Below are 19017 nucleotides of genomic sequence, written 5' to 3'. Positions count from 1 at the left end.
CTCGTCACTTTGGTCACAGGCAGCTGTGCCATCGAGCGTGTCACATAGCGCTCAGATATCAGTGGGCTGCACACAATCCACAAGTGTCCACTGTCCACAAGTGTACGCAGAGATTCAAAATCTCCATTATCCTCTCGTCACTTTGGTCACAGGCAGCTGTGCCATCGAGCGTGTCACATAGCGCTCAGATATCAGTGGGCCGCACTCAATCCACAAGTGTCCACTGTCCACAAGTGTGTGCAGAAATTCTAAAACTCCCCTGTCCTATAGACACCTTGTACCTTGTTTTACATTACTATATAGTTTGTTGGATTTTGTCTACATTTCTACCAAAAATGAGGAAGGCTGGTGGAAGAGGCCGTGGAATTGGGCGGGGGTTGGCAGCTGGTAATGATGGTGTTGGTGGTGGATCTGATGGTAGTGGCAAGAGCAAAATAGGACCAAATGCAGGAGGTGCTGACCCTGCGTCATCGTCTGTCTACATAAGGCCTCGAACGCTTAGTTTTCTAGGAGTTGGCAAACCGCTTTTAAAGGCAGAGCATCAGGAAAAAGTTTTGTCTTACATTGCTGACTCAGCCTCCAGCTCTATCGCCTCCTCTTCTTCAGTTGTAAAAAGTAAAAGCACTGAGTCGTCATTGGAGGCTCATGTTCATGAACCACACCTTTCCTTGTGTCCTTCACCCCAACCAAGATTGAAGGATGACGCAGGCCATACTACTGATTACTCCATGGAGCTGTTTTCACATACCATGCCTGGATTATCAAGTCAAATGGTGAATTACCCAGGCCAAGATGAATCTGACATGGAGTGCACTGATGCACAGCCGCTGATGGATGATTCTGCTGGTACATTCACTCAGAGCACTACATTGTCCTCGCAGTGTACAGAGCCAGATTTTGACCCTGATGAGACTCAGGTGCCCCTTCCCGCACACTATACCACCATACACGGTGACACAGAGAAAGATGCACATGACATAGAAGAGGAGGTGATGGATGACCCAGTTGTTGACCCAGATTGGCATCCATTGGGGGAAGAGGGTGCTGCTTCCAATAGCTCAGATGAGGAGCATCCACAGCAGACATCGACATCGCAACAGCTGTTATCTGGCAGGCCCGGAGCACTCCAAAGACAGGTTCCAAACATCAAAAGAGTTGCTGGACAGCTTGTCCAGAGGGTCAAAAGATCACAGCGTGCTAGGCCGCAAAATGTCTGCCAAAGTAGGAAGAGTGCAGTGTGGCAGTTTTTTGAACAAAATCCTCATGATCAGGCCAAGGTTATCTGTAAGAAGTGCGCAAAGACCTTTAGCCGAGGGAAAAATCTGAAAAATTTGAATACCAGTTGCATGCTTAGACATTTAACCAGCATGCACTTGCAAGCGTGGACACAACACCAAACCTCAAGTGCCACATGTGCAACTGATCACAACGAAGGTAGTCAGCAACGCTACATTGTTTCCCCCACTGTAAGCCCACCGGTTAGCACAGCAGCAAATGTTGAGGTATCGTTGCAAGGCCACAGCAGTCAGGGAATCCCACTGTTATATCAACGAAAGACTGATTCTAGGCCATCAGAAAGAACACCAACTCCATCACCATCATCAACCCTCTCTCAGTCCGCCCTGTCCACCGCTACTTCCACCATATGCAGCTCTCAAGTCCAGCTCACCCTCCCAGACACTATGAGTAGGTCAAGAAAGTACTCAGTCTCTCATCCGCGTACACTGGGTTTGAACGCCCACATTGCCAAACTAATCTCGTTTGAGATGATGCCCTTTCGGTTGGTGGAAAGCACAGCTTTCCGCGAACTCATGGCCTATGCAGTACCACGCTATGACCTACCCAGTCGCCACTTCTTCTCTCGCAAAGCCATCCCAGCCCTCCACCATCATGTGAAAGACCGCATTGTCCATGCACTCAAGCAGTCAGTGAGCGGAAAGGTGCACCTCACAACTGATGCATGGTCCAGTCGGCATGGCCAGGGCCGTTACGTGTCCATCACTGCGCACTGAGTTAATGTGGTGGATGCAGGGTCCACAGGGGACAGCGGTGGTGGGACAGTGCTGCCTAGCCCACGGTCTAGGAAACAGTTGGCTGTAGGCGTTCGACCCTCCTCCTCCTCCTCCTCCTCCAGAAGCGACAGCTCGTCCACAGAGCGCAGTCGTACGAGCACTCCATCTTCAGCTGCCACTGTTGCACACAATGTGTCCCCCTATCGAGCAGCTAGTGGAAAGCGTCAGCAGGCTGTGTTGCAGATGATGTGTTTGGGCGACAGACACACCGCCGAGGTGCTGGCCGAGTACTTGAAGCGACAAACTGAGTCATGGCTGGGCAGTGTACATCTTGAGGCAGGCAAGGTAGTTAGTGATAACGGCCGTAATTTTGTGGCAGCCATAGCCCTTTCAAAACTCAGCCACATACCTTGCTTGGCTCACACCTTGAACCTGGTGGTGCAGTGCTTCCTCAAAAATTATCCGGAGTTAACAGCCCTGCTCCAGAAGGTGCGAAGACTGTGCGCGCACATCCGCCGGTCGCCTGTACACTCCGTTCGTATGCAGAAGCTGCAGTGATTGCTCCACCTTCCCAACCACCGCCTCATTATCGACATTGCAACAAGGTGGAACTCCACCCTGCACATGGTGGAGCGGCTGTGCGAGCAGAGGCAGGCCATAATGCATTTGTGGGAGGATACACGGCCAGGCACTTTGAGAGCAGACATGGAGTTGACAGGCGTGCAGTGGTCGAAGCTGAAAGACCTTTGTAAAGTCCTTCAGTGTTTTGAGGAATGCACACGGCTGGTAAGCGCAGACGACGCCATCCTAAGCATGAGCATCCCACTTATGCGTCTGCTCATGCAAACTTTGACGCACCTTAAGGAGCAGGCGTCTGCAGCCAATGTTGATGAGGAGGAAGAGGAGGAGGGAATCCTTGATGACATTCAGCCATTGTCTGCTCAGGGACCTCTCCTGGACGAGGTGGAGGAAGAAGAGGAGGAGGAGGAGGAGGATGATGGGGATGATTACTTAGGGGAGGAGGATGCATCTCGTGGGGCAAGTGAAAATGTTGGCGTGGCAAGGTCTGGTACAGGGTTTGTGCGTGACTGGAGGGATGTGGATTTGCCAGAAAGTGCTCCTCCACCCAGCACTCGCAGTGCATCATTGACATCGGGAACAATGGCCCACATGTCAGATTATGCCTTGCGGATCCTAAAAAGGGACCCCCGCATTGCCAAAATGATGAACGATGACGACTACTGGTTGGCCAGCATCCTGGATCCACGCTATAAAGGCAAATTACAAAACATCATGCCACAGGAGAACCTTGACCTAATATTGGCTATTAAACAAGCAACTCTGGTAAATCGGTTGCTTGAGGCATTCCCAGCACACAGCAGCGGTGATGGTTCTCACACGAGCCGTACGGGCCGGGGGCAGCTTGGCAGAGGTGTTCGTGGTGCACACAGCAGAAGTGGCGTTGGAGACAGGGGTTTCATGACAATGTTGTGGACTGATTTTTCAAATACCGCTCACACAACTGGTAATACTGCATCGATGGAAAGTGACAGGAGACAGCAGTTGTCAACTATGGTTACAAACTACTTTTCCTCCCATATCGATGTTCACCCACACAGGTCATTCCCCTTTGACTATTGGGCCGCTAAACTGGACACCTGGCCTGAATTGGCCCAATATGCCTTACAGGAGCTCGCTTGCCCAGCTGCAAGTGTGCTATCGGAAAGAGTCTTCAGTGCAGCTGGATCAATCCTGACAGAAAAAAGGACCCGTCTGTCAACCCAAAATGTGGATGATCTAACCTTCATTAAAATGAACCACGCATGGGTTTCCAAGGATTTTGTCCCACCTTCCCCTGATGACACATAGGGTGACAGAAAAATGGCTTGCTTTGGTCCACCTCTTCCTGGTACTTCACCTATTTCGCCTTTTGCATCAGTTGAATGTCCAACATCAACATATGCCACTTTCTAAAACTCCCTAACTGTGCTGCCTCCCCCCCCATGGCCGGGGTCACCACCTAGCGCACGACACCGTGCGAGTGCCGTTGCCCTGGACAGGTGGGTAGGCCGACTCTTGGGCGCGGGCACTGGCACAGGGTCCCTCATAGTGCAATCAAGTGTCTCTGACGGTGGTGGTGCACACCCGCCGTCAGACACACCGCTGTACTATGAGGGGCCCAGTGCCAGTACCGACGCCCACGAGTGTGCCCCCCTTTCTTGGCCAGGGCCCCAGCATTTGCAATCTTTACCTCTCCCTGCTCCTCCGCTGTGTAATCTGGGCCGTCAAATCCATACTGTGCCTGAGACCGTCTGAGCCTGCCTCCTGATGTATAGACATATATTTTGAATGTGTACGCTATCCATACATGTTATCCGGGGATACGGTACCCTTTCTAACCTTTGTGCAATCACGTGCAATCCATACTGGGCGTGAGAACGGCTGGCGAGCTGTTAAGCAAGCTACAGCACCTGTCCAGACAAGTACAGGGATTCCCTAGCGAGGAGACTTAATTGATTGTTTTCTATGTTGGGACAGCAATTTTTGGGGAGCACTATACTCTGGAGAATGATAGATGGGGCCCACCATACACTGGAACATTCCAAAGGTGGACATCAGACACTGGAGCAGCATTTACAGGGCCCATTATACACTAGAGCATTAGAAATGGGGCCCATTATGTTTGGAGCATTATTTGGGCCCATAAGACAGTGGAGCTTCATCCATGGGGACCAACATATACTGTAGCATTATGTGGAGCTCATCATATACTGTTTCAAACATTATATGGGACCAATGATTTTGTATGGAGAAATAGATGGGCCTCGTCATGAGATGTAAAAAGTGAGGTATTTTTAATTGTACTGTACCGCTATTTCTCTGCCGTATCGGAGCATGATGAGTTGTGGTATGTGTTAAAGGGGCGCTCTTTCGCCCAGGGCACATGAAAACCTGCAGCCAGCCCTCCCCCCCCACAAATTTAGCCAAATAACCCCCATTTTTCAGTGCGTAACTTGTATTATGAAGTTAATTAAGGTTGACAAGCTTAAGTAAGAAGAATTGATGCTTTTGGCATTCAAATGGGCACTGTAGGTGTGTTTCCTGTCCTCCTCTCACTGCCGACTTTTATTCCCCATTGACTTACATTGGGTTTCGTGTTTCGGGACGACCCCGACTTTTCCCTATAATCGGACGATCTTGCTCGACCCGACTTTTGGAAAAGTCGGGTTTCACGAAACGAAACGCGACCCTAAAAAAGCAAAAGTAGCTCAACTCTAGTCGCCGCAACATTGAATTAAAATGCAATAATGGGCGATCAAAACATTTTATCCACACCAAAATAGTATCCATAAAAATGTCAACTTAGCACATAAAAAATGAGCCCTCATCCAGCCACAGATCCCGATAAATGGAGATGCTATGGGTTTCGGAACGTAGCGCCTTTTTTTTTCTTTTTAAGAAACTTTGGATTTTTTTCACCAATTATATAATTAAGAACCTACACATGTCTGGTATTTACAAACTCATAGTGACTTGGAGAATCATAACATCAGGTCAGTTTTAGCATTTGGTGAACATAATAAAATAGCAAAATAAAAAACAATGTGTGGAATTGCATTTTTTTGCAATTTCACCGTTCTTTGAATTTTTTTCCTGTTTTCCAGTACACGTTATGTTAAAATCAATGATGACGTTCAAAAGTACAACTCAACCCGCAAAAAACAAGCCCTCACATGGCCATATTGATAGAAAATTAAAAAAAGTTATGGTTCTGGGAAGAAGGGGAGCAAAAAAATGGAAACTCAAAAATAGAAAAATCCAAGGTGGCGAAGGGGTAAAAAAATTGGGTACATTTCTCTCCAGTTTTCTCTTTTAGACTGGTGTATGGAGCACTTATTAACGTAAATTTCTCCAATAGTTTCAGCAAAATAGCAGTTACAAAAACTCAACATGATTGATCACATTTTTCGGAAACTCATTGGTCAGTGATCATTATGAACTTACACTTTTAAAAATGATGGCTAGCTTTAGATCAAGAGTTGGAAGAAGATGTGTCTTCTTTGTAAGGACTAAATGATTAATATTCAGCTTGTGCAATGTTTGGGAAAGTCTCCTTTATTATACCCATTAAGGTATGTGGTTGTTAATTAACCATTAAAATGCAAATGAGAATGAAAATCATACAAAAACATAATGGTAAATGTGATAGAATGAATACAATGTAATCCTACCAAGCTCTGCCGGGGTCTGTTTAGTAACTGTCATTTTACATTCTCATTCAGCCTAAGTTAATGTTAAATTAGTACTTAAATTAGTCCCACTTGATAGCTTTGCAGCTTACAACTGAATGGCAATTGTCTACAAACCAATGTAAAGAATTAATTGGCTTATTCCTTGGAGTAACATAAGCTCCAGTGAAGGAGCCTCCATGCTTTTATTTATAATGTCACTTGCACTTGGTATTAGTTTTATCAGCTAACTGAAAAGTGGGACAATTCTCCTTTGTATAGTCTAAACATTAAGTGTAGGTGGTATGAATATATTATATCTTCATACTCATTAACAACTTGAAATAATATATTATTCTCAGCCTCAACCGTAGTTAATTAAACGGTACATTAAGACATTAAGAGAGTAAAAATATTTGTCTTTACAATGCACAATGCATTAGACATAAAAAATCAACAGAGAAAACAAACAAAGTTTTCTTATTAATTAATCAATAGTCTCCTAAAGAAAAAGTTATGAGCAAAAAAATAGTAAACTTCTAGTGGTTACATATTCACAGTAATAAATGCAAATGAATGCTAATTATGATGCATGATTAACGATATAAAATTAGAGGAGAGAAATTGTAAAACGGCACTTACCACAAAGCAGCAAATATTTTTCCTTTTATTAGATTTATTATGTTGGCCTGTAGTTAGTTAGTGTGAAGATGAGGGAGGAATTGTACATATGTCTTACATGATAATATACTAATTATTTTGATGAATCCTAAAGCTAACAGGCTTAATGAAAACATTTGAAACATTTTGTACTTTTTATTTTGCCATATGTGACAATATTTAAGCAGTTATAGCAGTTCTACTTCTTAAATATAAGTCCCAAAAAGCAAAATAGACTCAAAGCTAGACAAACAGAAAAGTCAGCGTCAACATGTGTAGGTCACTCCATTAGTCAAATACCATTACAGTTCTGGATCACGCAGAGATCTAAAATATGGGCTGGCAGCAATACATGCCCATGCCATAACACGGCCTCCACTACATTTGACGGATGATGGTGTATGGTTCGGATCATGCCCCTTTCCCCTACTTCTTTATACTGTTCTTTTCCCTTAATTCTGATGGAAGTATAATTTTGTTTATTCTCTATAGAATATTAGCACAGACCCCACCAGCTTTTTTAAGATGTTTTAAAAGGGTTTTTCTTCAACCCCTTTCCTACAATTGACGTAATATTCCATCCATGTGACCTGGGACCTAATTCCCATGGACGCAATATTACGTCTAGCACGATCAGCTGTGCTTCCCTGCGACCCCCACAGCAGCGCGATGTGCAGCGCCGCTGCAGGGGTCGCCTTCCCTGCAGGTCCCCGGATCCAATATGGCGATGGGGACCTTCGGGGGCCTGCAGGGAGCTGGCTTCCTCACTGCCTGCAGAGCGCAGGCATGAGGAAGCCTGTAGCAGTGCCTGTGACAGATCGCTGATCTGTCACAGCGATCTGTGATGTGACAGATCCTCGATCTGTAACAGGACAGTGATGTCCCCCATGGGATATTATAATAAAGTTAAAAAAAAGTGTAAAAATAATTTAAAAAAAAAATATTCCCTAATAAATTCATTTTTTGAAAATAAAAAAACAAAGAAACAATAAATGTACACATATTTGGTATCGCTGCATCCGTAATGACCCACCCTATAAAACTGTCCCATTAGTTAACCCTTTTAGCAAACCCCTTAAAAGGTAAAAATAAAAAACTAAGCAAAAAATAATGATTTATTATCATACCGCCAAACAAAAAGTGCAATAACGCACAATCAAAAAGATGCATATAAATATTCATGGTACCGCTGAAAACGTCATCTTGTCCCACAAAAAACGAGCTGTCACATAGCATCATCAGCGAAAAAATATAAAAGTTATAGCTCGCAGAATAAAGCGATGCAAAAATAATTATTTTTTATATAAAATAGTTTTCATTGCATAAAACTGCCAAAACATAAAAAACATGACATAAATGAGGTATCGCTGTAACCGTACTGACCCGGAGAAAAAAATTGCCATATCAATTTTACCGCTCGCAGAACAGTGTAAACGCACCCCCCAAAAGAAATTCATGAAATGCTGGTTTTTGTTAATTCTGCGTCCCAAAAATCGGAATAAAAAGCGATCAAAAAATGTCACGTGTCCGAAAATGGTGCCAATAAAAACGTCAACTCATCCCGCAAAAAATAAGACCTCACGTGACTCGGTGGATCAAAATATGGAAAAATTATAGCTCTCAAAATGTGGTGATGCATAAACTATTTTAACGATAAAAAGCGTCTTTTAGCATATGATAGCTGCCAAAAATAAAAACCCGCCATATAAAGTAAATCAAACCCCCCTTTATCACCCCCTTAGTTAGGGAAAAATAATAAAATACATTATTTTTTATTTATTTCCATTTTCCCATTAGGGCTAGGGTTAGAGTTAGGGCTAGGTTCAGAGCTAGGGTTAGGGCTAGAGTTAGGGCTAGGGCTAGGGTTAGGGTTGGAGTTAGAATAGGGGGGTTTCCACTGCTTTGGCACATCAGGGGCTTTCCAAACACGACATGGCGTCCGATCTCAATTCTAGCCAAAAAAGTTAAATGGCGCTACTTCCCTTCTGAGCTCTGCCATGTGCCCAAATAGTGGTTTATCCCCATACATGGTGTATCATCGTACTCAGGACAAATTGCACAATAACTTTTGGGGTCCTGTTACTTTTGGGAAAATAAAAATTGGGGGTGAAAAGATCATTTTTGTGGAAAAAATATGTTTTTTTTTAATCGTACGGCTTTACGTTATAAACTTCTGTGAAGCCCTTGGGGGTTCAAAGTGCTCACCACATATCTAGATAAATTCCTTGGGGGGTCTAGTTTACAAAATGGGGTCACTTGTGTGGGGTTTCCACTGATTTGGCACATCAGGGGCTCTACAAACGTGGCATGGCGTCCAATGTGAATTCCAGCCAATTTTGCAGTGAAAAAGTCAAACGGCGCTCCTTCCCTTCCGAGCTCTGCCATGCGCCTAAACAGTGGTTCCCCCCACATATCAGGTATCGGCGTACTCAGGACAAATTGCACAATAACTTATTAATTTCTAAAGTTTTTTGTGTGCCATATATCTGTGATTTAAGAGCATAAAAATTCAAAGTTGGAAAATTGCAAAATTTTCAAAATTTTTGCCAAATTTCCGTTTTTTTCACAATTAAACGTAAGTTATATGAATTAAATTTTACCACTAACATGAAGTACAATATGTCACGAGAAAACAATGTCAGAATCACTAGGATCCATAGAAGCGTTCCAGAGTTATTACCTCATAAAGGGACAGTGGTCAGAATTGTAAAAATTGGCCTGGGAGTTAACGTGCAAACCACACTTGGTAGTAAAGGGGTTAACAAGGAAATTCTGTAATCATCCACATTAGTTTTCTCCTTTGCTTTTCCAGTGCTTTTGGTATTGCTTTAAGTATAGCAGGCCACGCCAGGCCAGGAAAAGGCTTATTTCAATTGTCCAATTACTGTTGAGCCTTTGACAATGGAAGTGCTTTATAGAAATTGGCTGTAATACATAAATGATTGAAAGAATTCTCCAGTCTAAAATAAAAAAAATCTGCGGTCACTCTACGCGGCAGTCTGTAGTTAGATTGAGTGTAGACTTTTCAGTTCATACCAGAAAATCCCTTCAATGCCATTTTTTTGTAAGACCTCTTATATTTAAGCTAAAATTCAATCACATCTTATTAACTGGGTTTCTATAATTCATTATAATGATGTACAGAGGCTAAATTATCGAAATATTTCCTGACTAGTCTGTATCCTTCTGAACTGACTGTTGTAGAAATTAAATTGATTGAAGTCACTGATCATTCATAGAGCTCTTTGTTATAGAGTAACATCACAGACAAAAGGGCAATACTTACCAATATCTGGTCACAAGACCAATATGCCTCAGGATGGAGGCAGGCCCTCATGAAAATAAGGCAGAGGTAGCTTCTGCTTAATTATTATATTCATACTCCACTCTGTGTGTGGATGTGAAGAACACATAAAGAACACATAAATATGTATAAAAAAATAAATCATGTCACAACTAGGGATCAGTGAACCCGAATGATAAAGTTCGAAGTTTGTACTGAACAACGTACTGTCCCATGCAGAACCACGAACACAGACTTCTCCGAAAAGTCCATGTTACTGTTTGGGTTCGCTAGCTTAACAAAACTTGTTAAAAGACTGCAACACAGTGAGTCAACAAGTTTTATGGCTGTGGCACATCCAGCCCCATTACAGCCAAGCCAAGTATTAACATAGCTGTGATTGACCGGCGTCACCCGTGACCTGGCCTTTATAAACACCAGATAACAGGTTGCATGAGAGGCAGTGTAAAAGAAATAAATAATATTAAAAATGCCTTGGGCTTCCCATATTTTTTAATAACTAGCCAAGGGAAAGCAGACAGCTGTGAGCTTGTCTTATTATGCTGGGAAGGGGGGCCAATATTCATGGACCGTCCCAGTCAATTAATATCAGCCCCCAGCTGTCTACTTTGCTTTAGCTGGTTATTAAAAATGGAGGGACCCTAAAATAAGTGATTTGGTACACCTATTTTTAATAACCAGATAATGCAAAGTAGACAGCTGGGTGCTAATATCAATAGGCTGGGAATGTCCACGGATATTGGCTCCATTCCGAGCCTAATAAGACCAGCCTACAGCTGCCCCAGAAATGGCACATCCATTAGATGTCACGATTCTGGCATTTAGCCTTGTCTCCTCCCGATTGCCATGGTGTGCTGGCGATCGGGTTCGTGGCTTATGGGGTTGATGTCAGCTGTGTAATGTCCGCTGGCATCAAGCCCAAGGGTTAGTAATGGAGAGGCATATATCAGACATCCCCATTACTAACCCAGGAAGTAGAAAGAGAAAAAAATCACATAAATGTATTTTTTCATTTATTAACAAATACAGTAAACTATACACTCAAGGCACTGCTCCACTCCTCCACTTGGACCTGCAACTCCTGGTTCAAGATTATTATTTTTTATTTTGTTATTTAAGCAATTTCCCTATCCACATTTCTTTGCAGGGAAATTGTCCTGCTCATACTCACATTTTGTTTCCTTTTTCAGGCACGTAGCCCTTACTATGACCATTTTACAGTCATTTTACAGAACCAAAGTTCAGGTCCCCATTGACTTATATGAAGCTCTGGTCAAGTTCTAGTTTTCCAAACCGGACTTTGGACTAAAATTTGGCTAAACCCCACGAATCTGAACTTCCACGAGTCCGCTAATAGTCACAAGGCTTTAATGCCTTTATGGCCTAAAAACACCATTGATATGGATTTCACAACAGGTTGTCAATTTCTTCCCAAGCATTAAACAACCTTTAGTTTCAGAAATTAGAGGCTTGCAAAGTTAACCATGCTGAAACTGTTGATATACAGTTGGAAAAATAAGCATTTGATACAATCCCGATCGATTTTGCAAGTTTTCCCGCCTACAAACAATGGAGAAGTCTGTAATTTTTATCATAGGTACACTTCAACTGTGACAGACAGAATCTGAAAAAATCCAGAAAATCACATTGTATGATTTTTACATAATTAACTTGCATTCTATTGCAAGAAATAAGTATTTGATTCAAAACAAAAACAGAATTTAATATTTGGTACGGAAACCTTTGTTTGCAATTACAGAAGTCAAGTGATTCCTGTAGTTCTTGAACAAGTTTGCACACACTGCAGCAGGGATTTTGGCCCACTCCTCCTTACCGATTTTCTCCAGATCTTTCAGGTTTCGTGGCTGTTGCTGGGTAACATTGAATTTCAACTCCTTCCAAAGATTTTCTATTGGGTTCAGGTCTGTTGATTGTCTAGGCCACTCCATGACCTTAAAATGCTTCTTACTGTGCCACTCTTTAGTTGCCCTGGCTGTACATTTTGGGTCATTATCATGCTGGAAGACCCAGCCACAACCCATCTTCAATGCTCTTACAGTGGAAAGAAGGTTGCTTGGCAAAATCTTGCAATACATGACCCCATCCATTCTCCCTTCAATACGGTTAAGTTATTCTGTGCCATTTGCATAAAATCACCCCCAAAGTATGATGTTTCCCCCACCATGCTTCATGGTTGGGACAGTATGTGTGGGGTTGTATTCATCCTTCTTCCTCCAAATGTGGTGAGTGATACCAAAAAGTTCTATTTTGGTCATATCTGGCCACTTGACATTCTCCCATGCCTCCTCTGGATCATTCAGATGGTGGTTGGTGAACTTCAAATGGACCTGGACATGTTCTGGTGTTAGCAGGGTGACTTTGAAAGCGCAGCAGAATTTTAATCCTTTACGGCGCAGTGTATTACTAACGATAATGTTTGGCACTGTGGTCCCAGCTTTCTTCAGGTTATTGACCAGGTCCTCCCATGTAGTTTTGGCATGAATCTTGACCTTTCTCAGAATCATTTTTACCCCACGAGTCGAGATTTTGCAGGAAACGCCAGAGAAGATTGAAAGTCATCTTTAGTTTCTTCCATTTTCTAATAATTGCACCAACAGTTGTTGCCTTCTCACCAAGCTGCCAATCCCAGTCTTGTGTATACCTATAATTTTGTCCCTGGTGTCCTAAGACAGCTCTTTAGTCTTGGCCATGTTGGAGAGGTTGGAGTGTGCTTGATTGAGTGTGTGGACAGGTTTTTTTATACAGGTAACAAGTTCAAACAGGTCCAATTAATACAGGTAATGAGTTCAGAGTAGGAGGGCTCCTTAAAGAAAAACAAATAGGTCTGTGAGAGCCAGAATTTTTGCTGGTTGGTAGGCGATCTGATACTTATTTCATGCACTAAAATGCAATTTAATTATTTAAAGATCATACAATGTGATTTTCTGGTCTTTATTTTTAGATTTTGTCTCTCACAGTTGAAGTGTACCTATGATAGAAATTAAAGACCTCTCCATTCTTTGTAGCTGGGAAAAGTTGCAAAATCGGCAGTGTATACTTATAGTGCATATACTGTATGTGTATACTTATTTTCCATACTGTATATGTCTTTGTGTATTAATTTTTTTTCAACAATAATTAAAATTTCACATTGAATTGAATGTCGTAGTGTGTCTGCAGGTCTAAATATTCTCTATTAGTAACTTGTAGAGGTGATTCAAGGTAAATTGACGGTGCCTTGAATTTCACAAAAAAATTAATTTGCAGGGAATCTGATTTTTTGGTTCATTTCACTCGAAATTAACAAAGTTATGGGAGGTGTGCTTCCACTTTTCTGACTTAAAAAATGAAAAATGGATATTCACCATGACGTCACAGGCCAATTGGTCAACAAGAAGGCCATGAAGTCACACTGGTGACTAGACCAAAGAATACAACAGCACCAAAGCAGGGCTGCACTGTAAGACAGGGGCCGAATGGGTGTGTTAAGTGTATTTAATTTTTTTTAACGTATGCTTATTTTTCTCTAGTTTGAGAGGAGACATTTCATGTGAATTAAATTTGCTGGCCAAAGTTGAGCAAACTGCTGAATTCAAATTTGAGTGGATTCGCTCATCACTAGTTGCTTTGTGTTGGTTTTAAATTTTTAATTCTACTCCAAGCCACTCTTCATAACAATCCAGAAGACAAAATGCATGTACATAACAATATATGTGAAGAATGTTAGAAAAAATGTGAATATTTCCTTATAATTGATGATATTTTAGAAATCTTTTCACTATGAAGTAGTTTTCAGCTATCGTATCTATCTGTGTAATTTATTGTTTTTTACGTATCTCAGAGAAAATTGATGGTATATCTCACACTAAAACTGTCCTTGAATAAATATTAACATTGTATTAAAAAAAATTTGCATTTCACAAAATTCTGCTTTACTGAAACTTTGCGTGATAATTCCCCGTGTGTACTTGTCTAATGAAACTTTTGAAATGTATTAAATGAAAAAAAAATAAAAAGCTTTCATCCTGGATTTGGGGAAATATTTGACTGTAACTGACCTTATCAATACCAATTGCTTAAATATTTTACATTTATTTTAATGGATTTTCCATTATGTGCGCATTCTGCATATCAGGAAACATTGGAAAGGCATCTAACAGACCTGCTTTTAAGTGGAAATTATAATATTTGTTATAATAAGTTTTTCTTTACCAAAAAATGAAAAATGGAAATAATAATAACAGATTTGTGTATCCCCATCTGAACCAGCCTAGTGGGATGATAAGTGCCTCTGCTGGAAAAAAAAAGTAGACATAGTTATCTTTGGGTTTGTGAAAATATTTGACTTTAACTGACCTACATCTTGTTCTTTTCCATTTTGGATATATATATTTATTTAAAAAAAAGCATGATGAGCATTTTGTGAATAGAATGAATTATAATAAATATTTTTTCACAGATTTGCTTGCACTCTATTACTATCAGCACAATCAAAAAATAGATAAAACAATAACAGCCATGATGACCCTGACTTTGAGTAAGAAATTTGAGCAAAATAGTAAAGTCAACAATGGTGCATCAGTCAAAAAGGTTATTCCCAAAATAAGTTATTTCCTATCTGTATTTATATCTCAGTGGTTGGTACACCAGCAATCCTAAAGGGGGTTTTACACATAGCGATATCGCTAGCGATATCGCTAAAGCGTCACCGATTTTGTGACACAGCAGTGACACCGCTAGCGATATTGCTACATGTGACACTCACCTCCGACCGGCCCCCCCGCTGGTTATCGGTGATCGCGCAAGATTGGCCTGGTCCATTTCGCGTCGTTGGCTTCCTGCTGGCGCCGACGAGCGAGCCATGGACGCGGGCGGAAGACGTCACCCTCGCTGCATGTGACAGTAGGTATCGACCGCCGACCGCTGCTGCATCGCTAGTGAGATCTGCCTGTTTGGCAGCTCACTAGCGAACATTTAGCGATGTACCAGCGATCCTGACCAGGTCATATCGTGGTCGGGATCGCTGGTGCATTGCTAAATGTAACGTGGCCTTAAGAATGGACACAGAGGAACTGTGCACTGCAGAACCCTGTCTTGAATGGATCCAAGTTGAGCATTCTTCTCCTCAGCTTCATTAGTTGTATTGTGAGACAGTGACTGGCGTTATTGTGAAAGGTCAGTATGTGTTCCAGAGGCAGAGGTCTTCTGCGCTGTAAGCCTGCAATTTTTCTCTGGGACCTGTAGTTCCACGAGCCTTGTTTAGTTTATGAGGGCTGGGCTTGCAAGATAGCTGGAGAGTTGGGCCCCACAATGTGAATAAATCAGAAGAGACTGCGGGGTGGGATCTCGGGCCGTACGTCCATGCAGGCGCTAGAAAGAAGACATCATGTGATGTCAGTGGACGGGCAGCGCATGCCCAAGAAACAAGATTACAGCGCAGGTGCTGGGTAAATAACTGAATGCTGAGGAGGCAGTGCCCAGAAGAATCGAGGAAATGACTGATGGCTGTGAGGCGTCTGTGTCCCAGAGGAAAGACCTGCCCCCAGACAAAGTAGAGGTATGAGTGACAAATTATAAAAATGATTCTTTCAGCGGTGGAAGGGACCCCAACTAAAAGAGCCACCTTGACAGAATGCAGCATTAGTGCTGCACAAGGTGGCTGTTTTAGTTAAAAACGCCTGGGGGGTGACAGGTTCCCTTTAATGTCAGTGTCACAGCTGCAGCCAAAATGCCGAGGCAGGAGCAGCAGAAAGATAGCACTAGACCTAAGTTGGGTGAGAATTCTTTGATTTAATTGTTTTACATGTTTTTCCATCATTTGGGGATTACATTGATAAATTCCATTTGCGTCAAGGACATCTATATTAATGCAATTTGTCTTGCACAATAGTCGTATTAATCATATTGGATTTAAGTTGATGGAAACCAATTGATACAATTTATAAAGTACGTTTTCCTCCACACCCTTCAGAAGAAGACAAATCGACTTACATATATAACATACTTTAACACAATCATGTTTTTTTTTATTTCTATGTAGGACACAGAGATTTTAAATACTGCCATCCTAACAGGAAAGACAGTAGCGGTACCAGTGAAGGTTGTTTCAGTTGAAGAAAATGGGTCTGTAGCTGACATTTCAGAGCTGGTGGAATGCAAGTCCTCAGATGAGGATGTGGTAAAAGTAAGTGTAATTGTAGCTTTTATCATTCATAATAAAAAAAACAATTGCTGCTTACAAAAATGTTGTATTTTGGAGGAACCATGCCACTTTTTCCCAACATTTACAATGCTGAAAAAAAAGCGGATACAGGTCTGAGTCACATGCCATTGGGGAGCACAATTTACAGTGATTGTTATGGTGCTGAAGTGTAGATAGATATCTTTCAAAACGCTATTGAGTTGGCATTTTTCAGTTATTTGTTATAGTCTTTTCCATACAGTTTTTCTCTGTACTTGTTTAGTATCAAAATAAAGGATGACTAAACCATGGTTCTACAGTAAGTGAAAGCCATCAAATATCAATACACCAATAGCATGAGAAATACTGTAATAACTTCTAAAATCCTAGATTGTCTTATGAGCCAAAAACTGAAGTTTGCTTGGCCCCATGGAAGTAAGCAATAAAGATTTTCATTGACTGCAAGCAAAGGTCTTGAAAATCATTTTGGAAATGTGTATACCCTTGGATTTTACAACAAATAAAGTTTATTTTCAAGAACCCCTTATAACTCCCTAATAGTGATGGGTGGATGTTAGGATCTGTCAGGTTCGACCGAACATTAAAAAAAGTTTGCTTCGGGTACCAGAATAGTACCCAAAGTGGAACCCGGCCCCCATTCAAATGAATAGGGGACCCTAACATCTGGTGTTGTCAACACTGCCAATATTCATTTCTCTTAGGTAGCAGCACACATGACCGTCGGCAGCAGCAGGAAGCCGGCGACTGACACTGCACGCTACTGAAGAGCAATGAATGCTCAATGCTCTTTGTGCGCACAGTCCCGGCATGTATTCCGGCAGCTGAGCTCTGCTTGTGAGCAGCGCATGACGTCCCTGTCCTGAGCTGCTTACAAGCGTAAAGCAGTTGCTGGCACCGGAGCAGGATGCTGCGAGGGAGTGCTGGGTAGGTAAGTGTAATGTTTTTTTTTAATGTTTTCTGATGGTTCCATGCATACCAGGATGGGGATGGGGGTGGGGACCAATTATAAGGATGCGACCATACATACCAGGACTGGGGTTGGGGGAAATCATACCAAGATACTATTATTAAAGAGAAATGAATTTTCATTGCCCTCCATGCCCATGGGCATGGAATGCAGTGAATATTCATTTCTCTTTAGCAGTGGGAACAGGAGTTAGCTGCAGCCGCAAGCTGCAACCTTCTATGACCTGCTGCTCCGCTGATGCCATTCTACCACCTCCCCTCCACAGCCAGAGCCAGTACATCCGGACTATAAGACGCACCCCCATTTTCCTACACATTTTTGGAGGAAAAAAGTTTGTCTTATAGTCCAAAAAATATGGTAAATTTGGTATCGCGGTAATCGACCCAAAGAATAAAGTCGCCTAATCACTTATACCGCATGAGGAACACCATAAAAAATAAATAAAAGCAATTTTTCACCTGCTGTTGATTTTTTCATTCTGCCTCCCGAAGATCGCAGTAAGGCTCGGAACACATTTATCCTGTGCTCTGTGTTGAGTTCTTACATCAGGTTTCCATGTAAATCTCTGAGAAACGTGATTCAGACCGATTCTCTGGAGGAAAATTTCCTATAATGAGGCAGATGGAGGCACTGTGGACGCTGTCTGACATGTGATCCGGCGGTGTCCGTCTTTTTAGGATGGCATAAAATTTCCGTCAGCCACAGTTTTGTGCACTTGTGAAAAGAAGGATACCACTAAACAGAGGCCAGATCGAGTCCAGAGTAATTCAGCTGCCTCATTATAGTGAATGGATCCCTTGGGCATTTCATCTGAATTACATCACTCAAATATTTAGATTTATATATTTAAAGTAAGTGGTCAGCGTAGAGCACAGGATAGCTGTGATCCAAAACGTTATGTAAAATGTTCCTGTCACGATCCATTTTCGGATCCCTGGCAGATCTGGATTCTCACATTAAATTTTTTTTCCTTTCAGGCCATTGGGGGTTAATGTCAGTGTTTTCCCCCGGTGGCCGCTGGTGTAATTACATTGTTGCTGAGTTTGCTGATGCAGGTGGTGACCACTCCCACCTTCCTTAGAAAGGTCATCTGATGCATCAGCTGATCATCTGTGTTAGAGTTCATTCTGCAGCGACCTTGCTGGGAGAAGGAGCTTGCAGGGAGCAGTGGTGCCTTAGCTGTTAATGGTGAACGAACCTGGTGTCGTTATCCTGCTGTGCGGTGCTTTACAACAGAAAGCTAAGTGTTGTATTTTTGTTACCCTTTTCCCTTACCTTGTCTATCTACCTTACCTTGTGTTGTCTTAGTGCAGCCAATTCCCTACTTAGGGATAGATGCAGGGCAAGCGAAGGCTTAGGTATCCTGCTCGGCGACAGGTTGAAAGAACCTGTATAGGGATGTTAGTAAGATCAGGGCACTTCCTCAGGTGAGTGCAGGAGGTGTCCATTTCCCCATTCCCTACTGACAGGGCCCACTGTTGTTAAAGTTTCCCCTGGTGTGTTTTTGGTTTGCTGTTTGGTGACCGACCAATCTTTGGGTCGTGTCGCATTGGTCTGTCACTTCGTGACAGTTCCCAACAAAAGCTTCAACTCAATCCACAAAAAAACCAAGTCCACACTCAAGTATGTCAACTGTTAATGGA

At 42.3% G+C, this 19017-nt stretch overlaps 1 protein-coding gene across 2 annotated transcripts in view; it reads left to right on the top strand.

Moving 5' to 3' along the window:
* Positions 1 to 19017, top strand: part of TMEM132C (transmembrane protein 132C) — a 982344-nt gene that overhangs the window by 797352 nt on the left and 165975 nt on the right. For both annotated transcript variants that reach the window (XM_073557084.1, XM_073557085.1), the window contains one exon: positions 16246 to 16389. In XM_073557084.1, the coding sequence (XP_073413185.1) occupies positions 16246 to 16389 (144 nt within the window). The remainder of the gene's footprint in view (positions 1 to 16245; positions 16390 to 19017) is intronic.

This window comes from Dendrobates tinctorius, unplaced genomic scaffold (genome assembly GCF_039654945.1).
Source record: "Dendrobates tinctorius isolate UK_male_01 unplaced genomic scaffold, ASM3965494v1 ptg000243l, whole genome shotgun sequence".
Taxonomy (NCBI): Eukaryota; Metazoa; Chordata; class Amphibia; order Anura; family Dendrobatidae; genus Dendrobates; species Dendrobates tinctorius.
The sequence above is the reverse complement of the archived record's forward strand: the minus strand, read 5'-3'. Positions and strand labels throughout refer to the sequence as shown.